General features: G+C 37.7%; 1 protein-coding gene across 4 annotated transcripts in view; it reads left to right on the forward strand.

Annotated features, from left to right (window-relative positions):
• The window catches only part of LOC134789824 (transcriptional coactivator yorkie), a 64,182-nt gene that overhangs the window by 43,079 nt on the left and 3,706 nt on the right, over nucleotides 1-17,397 (forward strand). For 2 of the 4 annotated variants that reach the window (XM_063760478.1, XM_063760479.1), the window contains exons 2-4: nucleotides 13,415-13,557; nucleotides 16,297-16,434; nucleotides 16,986-17,137. In XM_063760478.1, the coding sequence (XP_063616548.1) occupies nucleotides 13,415-13,557; nucleotides 16,297-16,434; nucleotides 16,986-17,137 (433 nt within the window). The remainder of the gene's footprint in view (nucleotides 1-13,414; nucleotides 13,558-16,296; nucleotides 16,435-16,985; nucleotides 17,138-17,397) is intronic. The other 2 variants (XM_063760480.1, XM_063760481.1) reach the window with 2 other exon arrangements.

Below are 17,397 nucleotides of genomic sequence, written 5' to 3' on the forward strand. Positions count from 1 at the left end.
AATAAACATTGGTCAAACTGGTATAAAAATAATAAAATAATTTAACCATATATATACATTTTTTGAATAATTACGTATATGATACGTACGTACGTGATACGTATATACGTTTTCATTTTGAGTTTTAGTCGTGTGTCGATAGATGGCAGTAAATTTACTGTGACTACAAAATTTACTATGACAGGACCTCTCTATACTATCTATTCTCTTTGATACATATAATAAAGCTGAAGAGGGTCGAAAGCAAAGAATATAATACTCACTAGGAGGTCGAAAGTCTGAGTAAACATTAAGTAATCAAGAAAACTAATTACATAGTTACGTAGTGGTAAAATAAACACACATATCAACACGCGTATAATTGCATAATTATTTAAAATTATTAATTTTCTCCGTCATGAATTATACGTAATCGTAATTATATCGCATCCATATCAAATACATGCGTATCGCCTCCTTTAAGCACTTAATAATGGCCACGAAGGTGGGTACTTTGAAAAAAAAAACATTGACCTCCTGTCATTTGCAGTGCCGGATTAACCATTTTAAGCAAAATAAGCACTTGCTTAGGGCACCACGTCTAGGGGGCACCAAAACCGTAGGCAAAAAAACACGCAGGCTGCATCAGCATTGCAGTCGTCGTGGACTCCCATCATCCCTTCTCTGTATGAAATCCTTGATTCGCGCCTGGTTGGGACTAAAAGTAAAAATGTACAACTGTCTATCAAATTGCGTTTTTTATATCGAAAAATTTTCGCGCTCGCTTCGCTCGCGTTTTCAATAACTTTCTAAGATATGATAAAAGTTGACATTCGGGTGGCGACTGCAGCAGCATAAGGGTAACATTCCATTTCCAACGACAGCTGCACTACTGTCAATTGAAATTGACAATGACAGCGACGCGTTCAGTACCGGTAGTGCAGCTGCGGTTAGAAATGGAATGTTACCATAAACTCTGTTGCAACGTTACTGCTACAGCACTGTCAATTTTAAGTAAAAATGTACCTACAACTGTCTATCAAATTGCGTTTTTATATCGAAAAATCTTCGCGCGCGCTTCGCTCGCGTTTTGAATATAATTCTAAGATATGATATAGGTGACATTCGGGTGGCGACTACAGCAGCATTAGGTACTTTGGTACTATGTTGCAACGTTACTGCTGCGGCACTGTCCATTTTCGTGATAAAATGATGTGACTGATTTCCATTCTCAGCTGTAATGCGGCAATGAACGCCACTCAATTTACCAAAAAAATTCAATGTAATCTTGATGACCCTAGGGAGAGGGGGCACCATGATCTGAAAATGCTTAGGGCATCAAAATATCTTAATCCGGCACTGGTCGTTTGCGGAGTCAAACGATTAGGGACTCGCATTTTATACGCATTACCATGCCTTCCCGAAAAAAATCGAATCATTCGCGAAAGTCTCGCAATGCATTGAGGTTACAAGGGGCACGTGGTCTTCCTCAGGAGTCTGAAGAAGACCACGGTGAGTGGTGCTCTAGTCAGGCAGGCCGCTTCGCTTTCACTCGCGCGCGTATACCTTACTGTATCGTCCGATTTAAACCTACTACTCTGTCGTTTAAATTACGTGTAAAATTTGAATAAGGGCGAAAAACACTATTGGTTTTGGAGTGTAATTTTATTTAGTGGTACCTAATTGTAAAATATTTCACTTGGACTACAGTCCTCTAGCATATCCATCGGTCAACTTTACTTCAAGTTCCGCCTAGGGTTGCAAATAGAAAAAAAAAAACATGAAAAAAAAACCTGTTTTTTTCAGATGAACAAAAATATGCCACAATAACGGCATGAAAAAAAACCTGGCACCATGGTTTTTTTTCTAAATTAGGTTTTTTTCAGATGAACAAAAATATGCCACAATAACGGTTTATCGTGATTTATTTATATAAGTAACTTAAAACTAAGTAATTTTTGGGGAATCCCTGAATTCCCCGATGCGGCAACGAGAGGCGTTGGTGTTGCCAACAGTAAATTGCGATAACTACCACTACAGATTTCATTTATGTTGTTATTAATCAAAGTTGTTAAATTAAATTGGTTTAATGGTTAACATAAAGTCTAAAACAAGTAAAACAACCGTATAAAAGTATTAACTGCCTTGCAAATTTTGAGTTTTCATACTTTTGAAAAAAAAAACGTACCCCAGAAAAAAAACGGTTTTTTTTTCACGGTTTTTTTTCATGGTTTTTTTCAAGTCAGAAAAAAAACCGTTTTTTTACAACCCTAGTTCCGCCTCCAGGGGAGAGGGAGTGAAATTAGGATTAGAAATTAGCCGCTTACTGACACAGACCGAATTCCATGCGGGTGGAGCCGCGGGCACAGCTAGTACTTCTATAAGTAAGTATATATCTTATTATCGTTCTCCTCTTAATGACTTAAAGTAAAGGTTATCTCTGATAAGGATATGTTAACTTTTGTACTTTGTTCTTCTGTATCAATAGGTACCTAATGTTGTAATTTAACTAACTATTACTATGGAGCGAACGAATGTTTCCTATTAAATAAGTTCCCTGGTAAAATACTTGGTAATTAAAGTTAATATCTTGAGCGGACGACGAAAATCTCAAACGCTGTAAGTCAAGATACATTGTTTTACCATCAAGGCACTGCAGCCTGCTAAGTTTGTGACGACGTAGTCATTGCACTGAGGGACGGAGATGCACATATATCTCCATATACAACCGTCTCAATATTGTGATGCATTTAATGTAAGTGATGTCGTGGTTCGGGCCGGTGTAATTACACACGTCTTGGCCGATAATATTCCCCTCGTTTCTCGAGAGCAGACTGTCCAGCATAAGTAGGTCTCCATTTACGCGTAGTTTTGTTACAGATCTTGAAGTGAAGCCTGTGTTGGTTCACTTGCTTTAAGTTACTTGCTTATGTATAACATTTCCTATAAGTAATAACAAGACTGTTTAGTTATGGAGGAGCGGGGCACCCTGATACAGGTTCACTCACCTAAAAGGAAGTCCCAACCTAATAAGGAAATAAATAATTTTTCATTTTCATTTTTCACTTGCACTTGGCAAGCGATAATAATATGGGCTTTACCATTGCCCGGCCCTCCCATGGTATAATAATATACTCCGCCTGGTACTCCATTCCCGTCTTTTCTAGGTCACCTAACTGACACGGGCCTACGTCATCATGCGACAGCGCTATATGATAATATGCGATAGCGCTATATATAGCGGCCATGTTGTTGTGACGTAGGCCCGTGTCACTCTGGGAATGGAAGACCATGTTTTATTAGACTATGGGCCCTCCCAAGTTGTGAATGTACCTATCAGATACCTAATATGACTTGATCGCTTTAATTGAACATTATTATTCTAGATTAACTTTCTTACACGCAGCATCGCCGGACGAGTTTTGATTTCCCCAGTACAATTGTATAATTTTTCCTGAAGTGAATAAGACCATTACAAATCAAATCAATGGACGCGCACCCGCATTGCCGCATACTGTATGATATACTCGTAAATGAATGAGTTGAAGAGAACTAATTTGTTTGTATTTGTACGGCTGCACTGCATCGTGTTCTATGTAGGTACCTACCTATGTCATTATATGTTTGCTAAGTTCACGTGGTAAACGTTTACCTTTAGTGTATTCATTTCTGTATTTTACAATTTACAAATCTTGGACATTGAGTAATGTTTGTTCTGTGTGACTACTATTCATGATTTCTGCGTGAAAACATAAAAAAAAAAAACATAAATAGTACACGATTCATGATTTCTGCGTGAAAACATAAAAAAAAAAACATAAAAAGTACACGATTAAGTTCCGTTTAAATTATGAGTCAAAATCGTGTTAGTTTAAAATGTTTAAGTAAATTAATATAAAGTTGGTCAAGCAGATCTTGTCAGTAAAAAAAGGCGGCAAATTTGAAAAATGTAGGTGCGAAGGGATATCGTCTCATAGAAAATTTGAATTTCGCGCCTTTTTCTACTGACAAGATTTGCTTGACCATCTATATATTATATGGGAAAAGTAATTTATCTAAATGGGATGATATTTTATTGTTCCATTTATCTGCAAATACGTGTCGTGTTGGTTGTCCAAGCGTTACCTAATTAGGGTTCCGTACCCAAAAGGTAAAACGGGACCCTATTACTAAGACTTCGCTGTCCGTCCGTCCGTCCGTCCGTCCGTCCGTCCGTCCGTCTGTCTGTCACCAGGCTGTATCTCACGAACCGTGATAGCTAGACAGTTGAAATTTTCACAGATGTATTTCTGTTGCCGCTATAACAACAAATACTAAAAACAGAATAAAATAAAGATTTAAATGGGGCTCCCATACAACAAACGTGATTTTTGACCAAAGTTAAGCAACGTCGGGCGTGGTCAGTACTTGGATGGGTGACCGTTTTTTTTTGCATTTTTTTCCGTTTTTTTTTCATTATGGTACGGAACCCTTCGTGCGCGAGTCCGACTCGCACTTGCCCGGTTTTTTTTATACATATACCTACCTATATTGAGGATTAGGTACACTCCTGACAATCTTACACATACACGTAGAGTTAGACCAAGATATTTCTGCAACGATTTTGATAGCACACGCAGTGCAAGTGTTATATTATTTATAAGTCATATGTTCATAGAAGTTCGTCGTATAAAATAACACTTGCACTGCGTGTGTTATTAATATTATTGCAGACGTATCTTGGTCTAGCTCTAGCATCGGAACAAACAAAACAAAATAATTATAACTTATGTAAGTTGGCATTGTACTCGTATACATAGATACCATCACAACTACATACATTATTCTTCCGTAACTAAAAGAATTGGCTTTACTTACGTAAGCCTTTGTCAGGAAAATTGACATCGGATCACATGTTATGTGTTGGATTACACACTATTCGGAACGTACTCGTAAGTAAATTGACAATATGAAAATAAATAACAAATACTCACTTAATATATTTGTAATGTTTCCTCGTGGAAAAGGTACTTTTAATTATTAATCAGTAGGGACCCATATGAGCATTGGAAATTTCCACGTGACGTGAACTGTGCTGCAAACATTAGGCACAGCTGACCACTGGGACATGTAGAGTTGAATTAGATATACATAAAAATAAAAATAAGTAGTCCTAGTATAATTTGAGAGTAGTCTTGCATGGTCAAAAAAGCTCTTAGTAGTAGTTGGTCAGCGAAATGCTACATGGAAGTATTCTGTCCGCTCAATCATGACCCAACGCAAACTACCCCGCGATAGGCGGTACTTACAAACTGCTCGATTGGCAATCTCAGTACCACCGAGATGACAGTCAGTGACAAATGGCTAAACTGATTTATAAAAACAACGTTTTTTTGTAATTAAAAATATATTCATATGCCGTGAAGTGGTGCAGAAGTTATTTTAGTTCATACCAAGGACAGTGGAATCACTTTTCACTTGTAGTAAACAGATAACTTCAGTAGAATTTGGAGAAAACATGACGATTTGTTTTCAATACTACCGTGCTAAGCTAAAACGTAACAACTGCATACGACTTTCATAACAACATACGACTTTTTAAATTGCGAGGATAATAGGGATGGTGTTATGCTAAATGAAGTAGACTATTTTATTAACTTGTGTTTGGTTTAGGTATTTTCTATATAATTATAAATGTAGTAATAAATTCCTTCTTACAGATTTGTATTTTCCTTTTTTATTTCATGAGATGGAGCTATAAAAAAACTACCTAGTTATTTCAAATTAATAATCAAATTTGGTATTGTCATTTTACATTACTTTCCATTCAGATTCCCACAAGATGCTATTCGCAGAGAACTATGGAAAAAAGCTGTCCAATTAGAGATACATGAAATTGAGTGGATGCCTGGCAAGATATCTAGAATATGTTCTATTCATGACATATAACCCGTGAGATAATCATACCCGGTCTCCTATATGTAGATACATTTTTCCTATCATGCTTTCACTGAATTAATTTAACAAATACACACATTATCTGAAAATATTGATCATTTGAATCCACCCTCTACTGTCACATATATGTAGGTTCTCTCTCAAGCCATTTCCGCCAGTAGAAAAGAGCGGCAAACATATTAACTCACATTATAGACGGGTCTAACGCGAATTATATTCAATTACCTTGATTTACCGACGTAGTTTCGTATAATGTGAGTTAATACGTGTTCAAAACGCGAAAGTTTAAAATATTATAAGAGCGGCAAATTTAGAAAATGTAAGCGCGCGAACGGCTGTGGTCCTATACAAAATTTTAATTTTGCACCTTTTTTTACTGACAAACTTGCTTGACCGGAATACATATAAAATATTCTGAACTGAAAGTGGGGATTTATTGTGACTCCGCCTGTTCAAATATTTTTGACCCGATTCGTGTACCCATGCAAATTTTGCAGACTGTATAGCCAGACCGATTTCTAAGATCAAGTTCGCCATACATTTACTATGGCGTACTTGATCTTAGAAAAACGGACAGACTATACCTGAACGTGACTTCGCACTGCCATGCAGTTTGATAATAAAATATACAAAATACTTATTATAGCGGAATACATTTATACAACAATGATATATTTACTTATGTTGAGTTAGTCTGTCATGTCATAACAACATTTTAACTAGTTATCTTTTAATCTGCATTAAATTATTATACGTGAATTATTTGACTGGTTCTTCACTGTATGGCATAAACCTATCCCTGTCCAAGTCATATTCTAATCAAATATGAACCGCGAACTCTCAGCGGCCAGTACGTACAGCAAGAAGGTTATTAGCGGATTAATGTCGCTGATTGGTAGTTATTGACATTATATGCATTTCATCTACACTTAGCTATGTACCATTGGTGTAATAAAGATGACTCTTATTTTGTTTACCAGCTTTGATTACAGGCTCTGTAAACGCGTCGTCTTATTTGAATGTAGGCGTAATTGTGTATGTGTGCTAATTTGGCCCGAGAATTTGAACGGTAATGTTCCTAAAGACGGTATCCATGGTTATATATGATCGCAGTAAGTAAATATATCATTGTTGTATAAATGTATTCCGCTATAATAAGTATTTTGTATATTTTATTATCAAACTGCATGGCAGTGCGAAGTCACGTTCAGGTATAGTCTGTCCGTTTTTCTAAGATCAAGTACGCCATAGTAAATGTATGGCGAACTTGATCTTAGAAATCGGTCTGGCTATACAGTCTGCAAAATTTGCATGGGTACACGAATCGGGTCAAAAATATTTGAACAGGCGGAGTCACAATAAATCCCCACTTTCAGTTCAGAATATTTTATATGTATTCCGGTCAAGCAAGTTTGTCAGTAGAAAAAGGTGCAAAATTAAAATTTTGTATAGGACCACAGCCGTTCGCGCGCTTACATTTTCTAAATTTGCCGCTCTTATAATATTTTAAACTTTCGCGTTTTGAACACGTATTAACTCACATTATACGAAACTACGTCGGTAAATCAAGGTAATTGAATATAATTCGCGTTAGACCCGTCTATAATGTGAGTTAATATGTTTGCCGCTCTTTTCTACTGGCGGAAATGGCTTGAGAGAGAACCTACATATATGTGACAGTAGAGGGTGGATTCAAATGATCAATATTTTCAGATAATGTGTGTATTTGTTAAATTAATTCAGTGAAAGCATGATAGGAAAAATGTATCTACATATAGGAGACCGGGTATGATTATCTCACGGGTTATATGTCATGAATAGAACATATTCTAGATATCTTGCCAGGCATCCACTCAATTTCATGTATCTCTAATTGGACAGCTTTTTTCCATAGTTCTCTGCGAATAGCATCTTGTGGGAATCTGAATGGAAAGTAATGTAAAATGACAATACCAAATTTGATTATTAATTTGAAATAACTAGGTAGTTTTTTTATAGCTCCATCTCATGAAATAAAAAAGGAAAATACAAATCTGTAAGAAGGAATTTATTACTACATTTATAATTATATAGAAAATACCTAAACCAAACACAAGTTAATAAAATAGTCTACTTCATTTAGCATAACACCATCCCTATTATCCTCGCAATTTAAAAAGTCGTATGTTGTTATGAAAGTCGTATGCAGTTGTTACGTTTTAGCTTAGCACGGTAGTATTGAAAACAAATCGTCATGTTTTCTCCAAATTCTACTGAAGTTATCTGTTTACTACAAGTGAAAAGTGATTCCACTGTCCTTGGTATGAACTAAAATAACTTCTGCACCACTTCACGGCATATGAATATATTTTTAATTACAAAAAAACGTTGTTTTTATAAATCAGTTTAGCCATTTGTCACTGACTGTCATCTCGGTGGTACTGAGATTGCCAATCGAGCAGTTTGTAAGTACCGCCTATCGCGGGGTAGTTTGCGTTGGGTCATGATTGAGCGGACAGAATACTTCCATGTATAGCATTTCGCTGTAGCCAAATAAATGATGATAAATGAAATGAAATAATTGGACATCAAAGACTTCAACAGTCAAGCACATTTTCCAATATAGGTAGTTAAGGTACATATATAAGACGTTAGAGATTTGCAAACTCTTGTGGACCTTATGCCTTTTGTAATAAGGTTTACCGACAGATAGTTAGCAGTGTGGGCGATGGTACAGTATAGTTCGTTTTTTTTAGCATTAGAAATAAGGTAAACAATCTTGATGTGTCTTTTAATTGAAAAACACATTTAAAAAATAAGTTACGGCAAATATGTAACAATTATGAATCTAATACGATCATTTATATTCTTCTGCTTTCATAAGTAACAGTTACTGATTTTTAAAAAGCGGTTTTCAATTAAAAGACATGTTAAGATCGCTTACCTTCTTTCAAGTTCTTTCTAATGCTAAAAAAAACGAACTTTAGTGAAAAATTATTTTGGTCATATTTAATACAACGCATTGTAGTTATTATGCAGATGAGACTTTGAAAAACAAAATGGTACAAAAAATACATTTCAATAGCGGACATTTAATATTTGTCTACAGTCAGTAAATTGTGTTTATCAGGTGTAATTGTATGTATAATTGTTAGGTATATCTTTACGTATGTAGGGATATATAATTGTTTATGCCGATGCGCCAAAGCCACATTACACCTGTGCCCCACCACCTGCACACGTTATCACCTTACCAATGGGCAACCTTTTATGGCAGGCAGCTGGGAGTTATGAAGAACACACGTGAAACTTGCATGCTGCACAACAACTAACTATAATATCAACTATTACTTGCGATCAATAAATAATTATACATAATACAAATGTTCTTTTTTATTGGTTAATAAGATATTTTTTTTATCAAATAGGTAATACATATTCGATTTTTTTAAGTAACAATAGTTTAAGTATTAAGTATTCAAGAATATTAATTATTCAAGCTTTGAGTAGTACATACCTACATATTTGGAGTTTTGTTTCTGGTAAGTAACGGGAAACAGCTGATAACGATATCGGCCAAGTTCATTACCATACCGTTCAAATTGATTTGCGACCGGTACACGGTGTTCACCCACACACTTTCCGAAGCAATTCTTTATTTATTACGTTTTGAAATTAAACTATATACTTCTTATATTTTGTTTTTATTTCTTTAGTCCTTAAATATGTACTTAATATAAAAATAAAATACGTATATTTAAAATATCATAGATTTTTTCCACTTTTCTGTATTAAAAACCTTATATTACATAAACTGGTAATTTAATTTGATTTTATGCTTATTTATTTAACATCCTATCAAATATAAAAGTTAGGTAAAACAACCTAATTGTAAGAAAATAGCTACCGCCAAGCCTGTCAGCTTCGCAGGTGTCGTACCTATACGTTAAGGCGTTGTAGATTGTTAAAATAACGATAACTATATTATATCAAGATCTCTTGTTAACTATTAAACATTCAATTTATATTAAGGTTTTAAAACGAAGAACCTAGACCTGCCTACCTAGCTTGTACCTAGTCAAAGCCATGAGTCCCCATGAACTTGAACATAACAAGTGCCTACTTTACGCGGCGCAAAGAAAGTAAAACATTAAATACCTCACCACGATGCCTCTGCCTTTACAGGGTCGCGTTCGCGTCCGGTTTGCCGAATTGGCCGCATCCACTCATCCACTAGCTTAGTGGAAATATTCGCAACAATAACGTTTTCATACCCGCTATCTATTAATTTTATTTAATACGTTACCTTCGCGGCTTACATTACATTATCTAAGTAAGTAAATATTAGGTACTCGATCGGTGTCAGTATTTTAGTATCCTACGTTATGACTGTTATGGGTTTTGAGTGTTACGACTAGACTTAGATACGACTCTTGACAAAAGTAGACGTTACCTTTTTAGCGAGCGTTATGCAAGTTGTTTCAGAAATGTTTAGTGCGGCGGTAGGTTTAGTACACTGTATGAAAAAATGTTGTCTATTATTTATTCTACTATTGATAATAAGATAGGTACATGTACATATTATAGAGAGAAAAACATTTTTTCAGCTGTGTAATGTATTATCCACGGAAAAGATTGCTTTAATTATCAAAAATTCACAGATTTCGTGCCTCACACGACTATCGAGCACATCGGAAATGAATCTACGGAATTCGAAAAAATATTGTCGCTGAGCGACGAGAAAGTCTGGATAAGGAAAAAGTTACAAAATAAAACTACAACGTTGAATGATAATTATTTTATTCTTAGATTAACACAAGTAGAGTCAGACCAAGAATAGTCTGCAGCGGATTTGATAGCCCACGCAGTGAAAGTGTTATTTTAAACGTCAAACTTCTATGAAATTATGACGTATAAATGACATTTGCACTGCGTGGGCTATCAATTCCGCTGCAGACTTTTTTTGGTCCGACTCTATCCTGGACATAACGCATGTGAACAAACAAATTGCAAAATTTCCACACGCGTATCGAAGTTTGAATAATTGTCGCCGTGGCGCATAAGTATAGGTACATATTTCATTTTTCGATTAATAAGCAGGATATATTAATGTTCAAAGTACAAGAAAATTATTACACGGCAAATCCGTAGTCAACTCGAGAAGTGGTAGCCACATCGCCGTTATCGTCACTCGAGTCTTGATCGGCAGCGGCCCATTTGCTGCAAGATATGAAATTTTCTTGACAGCAGTTTGAGGCAACGAGAGATGACCATAACAGCGTTTGTCTATGTTGCACCAAACCTGAGTTCCAATAGGTACTACCAGGGTTCAGCATCAGCTATCTTGGGTAATGCTCTACCATGTGATCATCATGACGAATCGGATGTCCAAAACAGCGCGTACCTATGTTGCACCAAACCTGAGTTCCGCTAGGTACAACCCGGTTCAGTATCAGCTCTATCTTGGGTACTACTCTCCTAAGTGCTCATCAAGACGAGTCGGATGACCAAAACAGCGTGTGCCTATGTTGCAACAAACCTGAGTTCCTTTAGGTACAGCCAGGGTTCAGCATCAGCTCTATCTTGGGTACTACTCTCCTAAGTGCTCATCGAGACGAGTCCGATGACCAAAACAGCGTGTGCTTATGTTGTATTAAACCCGAGCTCCAGTAGGTACTGCCAGGGTTCAGCATCAGCTATCTGCTAGCAGCCGCCAGCAACTTGCTGAGGTGAGACCATTTCGTGGCACTTTTTCTTTTTTATGTTTCTCTGTTTAAGTTTTTATTTTGTGTTTGTGCTCACGAATAAAATTATTTCTATTTCTATTTCTATCTCTACCTCTACCTCTACCTCTACCTCTACCTCTACCTCTATTTCTACCTCTACTTCTACCTCTACCTCTATCTCTATTTCTATTTCCACCACCACAAGAATGCATAGATTGTCGAATAGTGCGTTATCTACGCCCGTCTCAAACAGGATAGATAGAGTTAGACCAAGAAAAATCTGCAGCGATTTTGATAGCCCACGCAGTGCAAGTGTTATTCTGCCGTCATAATCCCGATAATTCACAACAAACACCGATAACGAACTCTGCGAAACATGAAGCCATAAATGTCATGTGAAAAATGTCGTTCTGACTTTTTGACTATTTTAGGGTTAGGCTACAGGGCAGACCCTTAACCCGATCGTCTTTGTTTTAGGCTCAAATTGTAGCTGTAAATTCCCCACTTTTTGACATTGGAAATGTCTTTTCGTTCGCTCCAGTATAGGGTCCGATTTCACGAAAAAGTGCGATCCCCTTATATCTCGGAAAGTTGTGAAGATATGATATTAAAAATAGGCTCAAAAGACGCATAATCACGAGAGCTGTAAGGTGCAAAAATAATTATTCGAGAAAGTCAAAAACGAAAAAAGTTATGGTCGAAATAGTGAAAATAAAATTAAATTTTTTCCGAATTATTGATTTTGGTGCTCGATAATTTGGAAACGAAGAATGCTATCAAAAATTTGAGAAAAACGGCTCTGGACAATTTAGTCAGCTACAATTTGAGCCTAAAACAAAGACGATCGGGTTAAGGGTTTGCCCTGTAGCCTAACCTTAAAATAGTCAAAAGTCAGAACGACATTTTTCACATGACATTTATGACTTCATGTTTCGCAGAGTTCGTTATCGGTGTTTGTTGTGAATTATCGATAGGGAGAGGGAGAGGGAGAGGGAGAGGGAGAGGGAGACAATATTTTTTCGAATTCCGTAGATTCATTTCCAATGTGCTCGATAGTCGTGTGAGGCACGAAATCTGTGAATTTTTGCGTAAATAACTTCCTTCGTGCTTAAATAAGGTTTAATTTTAATGAATGAGAGAGATATTGACATAATTTTCCAATATCAGCTTGGAAGTTTGGACGTCACGATAAAACACAGGAAAGAAACAAACCCAAACATGGCTTTGATGGCTTTCTAGAATCATAGATCTTCTAGACACGCAATAGGTCCCTAGAGGTTCTTTTTAATCGACTTCAAAAAAAGGAGGAGGTTATAGATAGTTAAAACTTATCAATTGCCCCACAACACCGGCTTACTTGACACTCCTTATCTCAATTTGTACCTGTAATTTGGTAATCTCGGCGGAGAAAACGCGATAGGTAACGTAAGGAGAGACGAACAATGATAACGATTGACTAATTTTTTAGAAGTTATCAATAGAGAGATTCTTGAGGAAGGTTTAGGTGTATAATTTGTTAACCCGTGCGAATCCGGGGCGGGTCGCTAGTAAATGATAAACTGAAATAGATGTCATACCTGAAGGCCGGATACGAACCCGCGTCTTTAGCTATCGCGGTTAACGCCAGGAAACCCTAGGCCACCTCGCTACGGCGGGACCTTTCCCAATTTTTCGACTACAGATATGCCATCTTAGAAAGACTAGGCGGCGACTTTGAAAAATTTGTCCCTCAAAGTTGATCACATACATGGTTACTGTTAGATTTCTAACGAATTTCTTTTGTTCTTCTCCAGTCACATAACAAAGACGACAACATGGGAGGACCCGCGAAAGTCCTTGGCAGCACAGAGCGTCACCGCGGGCGTTCAGCACCAGAGCGCAGAAACCCTCCTCGCGACGCCGGCAGCGCAGACAGTGCCCGCCGCGCCAGCACCAGGTAACTTTACGTTATTTACAACTACAGCATATAATAATTGCACTTATAGCTACGTTTAACTTGAATAAACCTAAGGAGGGTTTATTCAAGTTAAACATAGCTGTTTCAAATGTTTTTGCAGATATGCATAGGTAAGTACACAGCGAAAAATGCCTTACGATAGCTGTTAACCCGTAAAGGAAGATCTGGATATGTCTCTGATTTTCTTAATATTTTTTATATGGTTTTTCAAGGTTTAGAGTTAGATAGGAACTGTGAAAATAAATTATTGTAGCCTGGATTTTCATCTATTTGCCTCTCATCGTGAATAATGGTGATCGTGACGCTGTAACGTGAGGATGTACGAGTAGTAGGTACCTTCTCAAGGAACAACTGGATTCTTTTTTTTTCGGTTAGAATAAAAAGTTTAAAAGTTTAATAACTTTCTTTTATTTCACTTTGGCTGACAGAGAGTAAGTTATGGAGTAAGTACAGCAGCTTATTTATTTTATACTTTTATTATAATTATAACCAAACAGTTAGACAACTAGTCCATTTCTTAGCAATTCAAAGCTTCCTGCAACAATGAAACGTTCAGGCCACTATACTAACATGTGTTTCTCGGTTTTATGTTCTTACGTAGGTAGTTTACAAGTCTAACAAAAGCGAACGTTTCTCTTGATCTCGTTTTCACGTGATCTAATTGGCCACAGAGCCGCGTTTAAAATTATCATGGAACTGAAATAAAAACAAGTAAATAACCTGGATTCTAAAACTGATTTTATGACGGGTATTAACGCGTTGTTTCCGTCGGTCGATGTGAGACGAGCGATGAAAGGTGTTCGGAAAATACATCGGTGTCCGTGTTGAGAGGCGACCGACCGGCGGCGCGGGCGCGGCGGCCGGCGCTAGCGGCTTTCAGCGCTTGCGCTTTGAGACACTTGCGACACATCAACCGCGAACCGCGTCCACAATGTCACCACTATCTTCTTTGTCCCTCAAGCAAAGTGATTTATAATTTTTTTTCGCCGTGCATTTTGTTAGTATAGGTACGTTAAGTTTGAGTCAGCCTGTTTAGGGCGTCTCGTCACGTGTACGTACGCACACACTTATTTACGCATTCCTGTGATAGCTACAGTTCGGTACGTGCTGTAGTCACGTTCGTGGCCGCTGCCGTGTTTGCCCGTGGCGCCGCCGCGCCGAGCAAGTGTCAGCCGAGCCGGTGCTCCGTCTCACCTTATCTCTCCTATTACCTCATCTCCACAAACTTTCTATCTAAGTAGATCGTCTCTCAACTCAAATAAAGTGTTTTCATTGCGGATTCCTTTCTAATCGAAGTCGCGATAGTACTGAACCCTACCCTATGTTTATATACTTGGCATATTTTAAACGTGACCGCATAATATTTCTTGAAAATAAGATTTGATATCATCATTAGGGAATATGTATATAATTTAATAATTACACATTCTCTAAAAATATATAGTCACAGAAAATATGTTTTCAGAATTAAATAAAAATAGGTTACCCTACCTAAATATTTCATCTAAGTACAAAAGCAAATTAATATAGAATATAGATAACTTACTCGTATTACACTTATTACTATTATTAACTAACAAATTTATGGTACATACGTTGTCTTTAAAAAAGAAATTTTAATTTAATTTAATTAGTACCTAATTATCAATGGTTTATAGTTTATTGTATCAATATGGTTAACAGAACAATCTAACTCGCTTTTAATTTATTGAACAATACTTAACTCATTGTCATTATTACTTACTTAAAATAGTAGGTACGAGTATGTTGTTGTGATGCACCTATTAATTTCGCTTTCCTACCACTTTAACTGTTTAGGCCTTTATGTTTGCTTGCGTCACGATCACATATATTAACTGCGCTGGCTCTAGTATTTATGGTTTTACCTTTAAACGCACGGCAGGATAAAAATAATTGGTGACAAACAAAAACAATACAAGAAAACCCGGCCAGGGTAAACCCATAAGGATAGGCAGATAATTTTAGTGGCGGACTCATACCGTTATTAATACATATCCCGCTGTATTTATACCACGCATGTAAATCAGAACAGCTTGGTCTATTAATAAATGGTGACACTTTATGTCCACTGTGTCCAGTGCGCCGAACTATGAATGAGTGTAAACCTTTCCAAGATGAGGTGTCCAACCGGACTACTGCGGCACGTTGTATTGCACAGATCACTCTTTATTAGATGTAGCATAAAAGACGACTCAAACTCACCGCGCACGAGAGCGCAAGGAACGGCTTCCACCTTTGACCACCAGCACCACCACCTTTCCAACTTTCACTTCCACGTTTAAGAGATGTACAGGTGTGAATTACTAGGAGTACCATTAGTCGAGTAAGATGAAGGTAAATGAGTTATGCTGCTCTAGGCGTAGGTAGTATTTTACAAGTTTAAGAGTTTTAGAGCGCCTGCGATGTGTGGCGTTCATAAGCGCTTCATAACGCGCAGTCTACATGAGGTAGTCTACCTAGTATTGTGTGTGGCTGATTCACTAAGACTTGGCGAGTGCGCCAGTGGAGCTGCGCGGGCGTTCGTCTGGCGCCGTTGTTTTCTTGGAACGAGCTCGCGACCTTCCCGGCGTCCACCTGATTACCGATCACGTGCGCGTACGTCTTAGACTATATCTCTACCTTGCAACTAGTCGCTGTTGAGAGGATCATTCATGTATTTTTGATTTTCACTGATTGAGTACGTCTGATTGATTTCAGCAGCGAAGAGTACAAGTAGTAGTACGACAGACCTGGGACCGCTGCCCGACGGCTGGGAGCAGGCGGCGACGCCAGAGGGCGAGATCTACTTCATCAATCATGCCGCCCGCACTACTTCCTGGTTCGATCCTAGAATACGTAAGTTGATCTTCCATTTGTTGTGTAAGCTGTCAGCCTGCAGATTATGATATCGATAAACGCAAGCAGATTTCATTCCTCAGTCTGGTGTTAGTCGAATATATTGTAAGTTTTTACGAGTAAGATTGTTGACAGTTAACCATAGCACAATAAGCTAGAGTCTTACCACCCTAAGTTTGCACTGATTGGCGAATTAGTGTGGTCGGACTTTTACTAATTTCTCCAGGCTCTACTAATGGGTCGACGAAAGTGGACTTCTTATTTACCTATTGTTGCAAGTTTCCCCATATAACATTTTTATTGCAAAAGGAAAACAACGGAAGGTCATCTTCGCCCTATAAAAATCCAGTTAGTCCCAGTCACTTAAAAACCACAGTTACCTTTGGTTACTTCCTTTTTATTTTGATTCTATGCTGACGATGCCCGATGACATCTCTCTATATGTCCAATGAATTTATCACACGTTTCAGAAATTCCTGATCAGCCAGTTCTCACTCGCTCGAGGCGATGATTTATTCCATTGAAGTAAAAGTCCGTTTGTTTGTTTCCAGCCCAACACCTGCAGCGCACGCCGGCGGCGGGCGCGGGCGCGGCGGGCGGCGGCTGGGTGAACAACGCCACGCTGCAGCAGAAGATGCGCCTCCAGTCGCTACAGCTCGAGCGGGAGCGGCTCAAGCAGCGGCAGCATGAGATCAGATTACAGGTACCTTTTAAGCGTTCCATGGTCGAGGCAGCTGCCTGGTAGGGATAGCTATCCCTACTAATGTAACTGCAAAAGTAACTTTAGCGGTTTAAACCGTTTATACTAAACTTCCATACCGGATGTATTTTGACAGTTAACCACATATATGTAAAGGAAGATTGGTATGAAGATAGTTTGAGCCCCGGCGAAGGATATAGCATACTTTTTACCCCAGATATCATCATGCAGAAGAACTAAAAAAAATTAAATGATGGTAAGAT

This window comes from Cydia splendana, chromosome 4 (assembly GCF_910591565.1).
Source record: "Cydia splendana chromosome 4, ilCydSple1.2, whole genome shotgun sequence".
Taxonomy (NCBI): Eukaryota; Metazoa; Arthropoda; class Insecta; order Lepidoptera; family Tortricidae; genus Cydia; species Cydia splendana.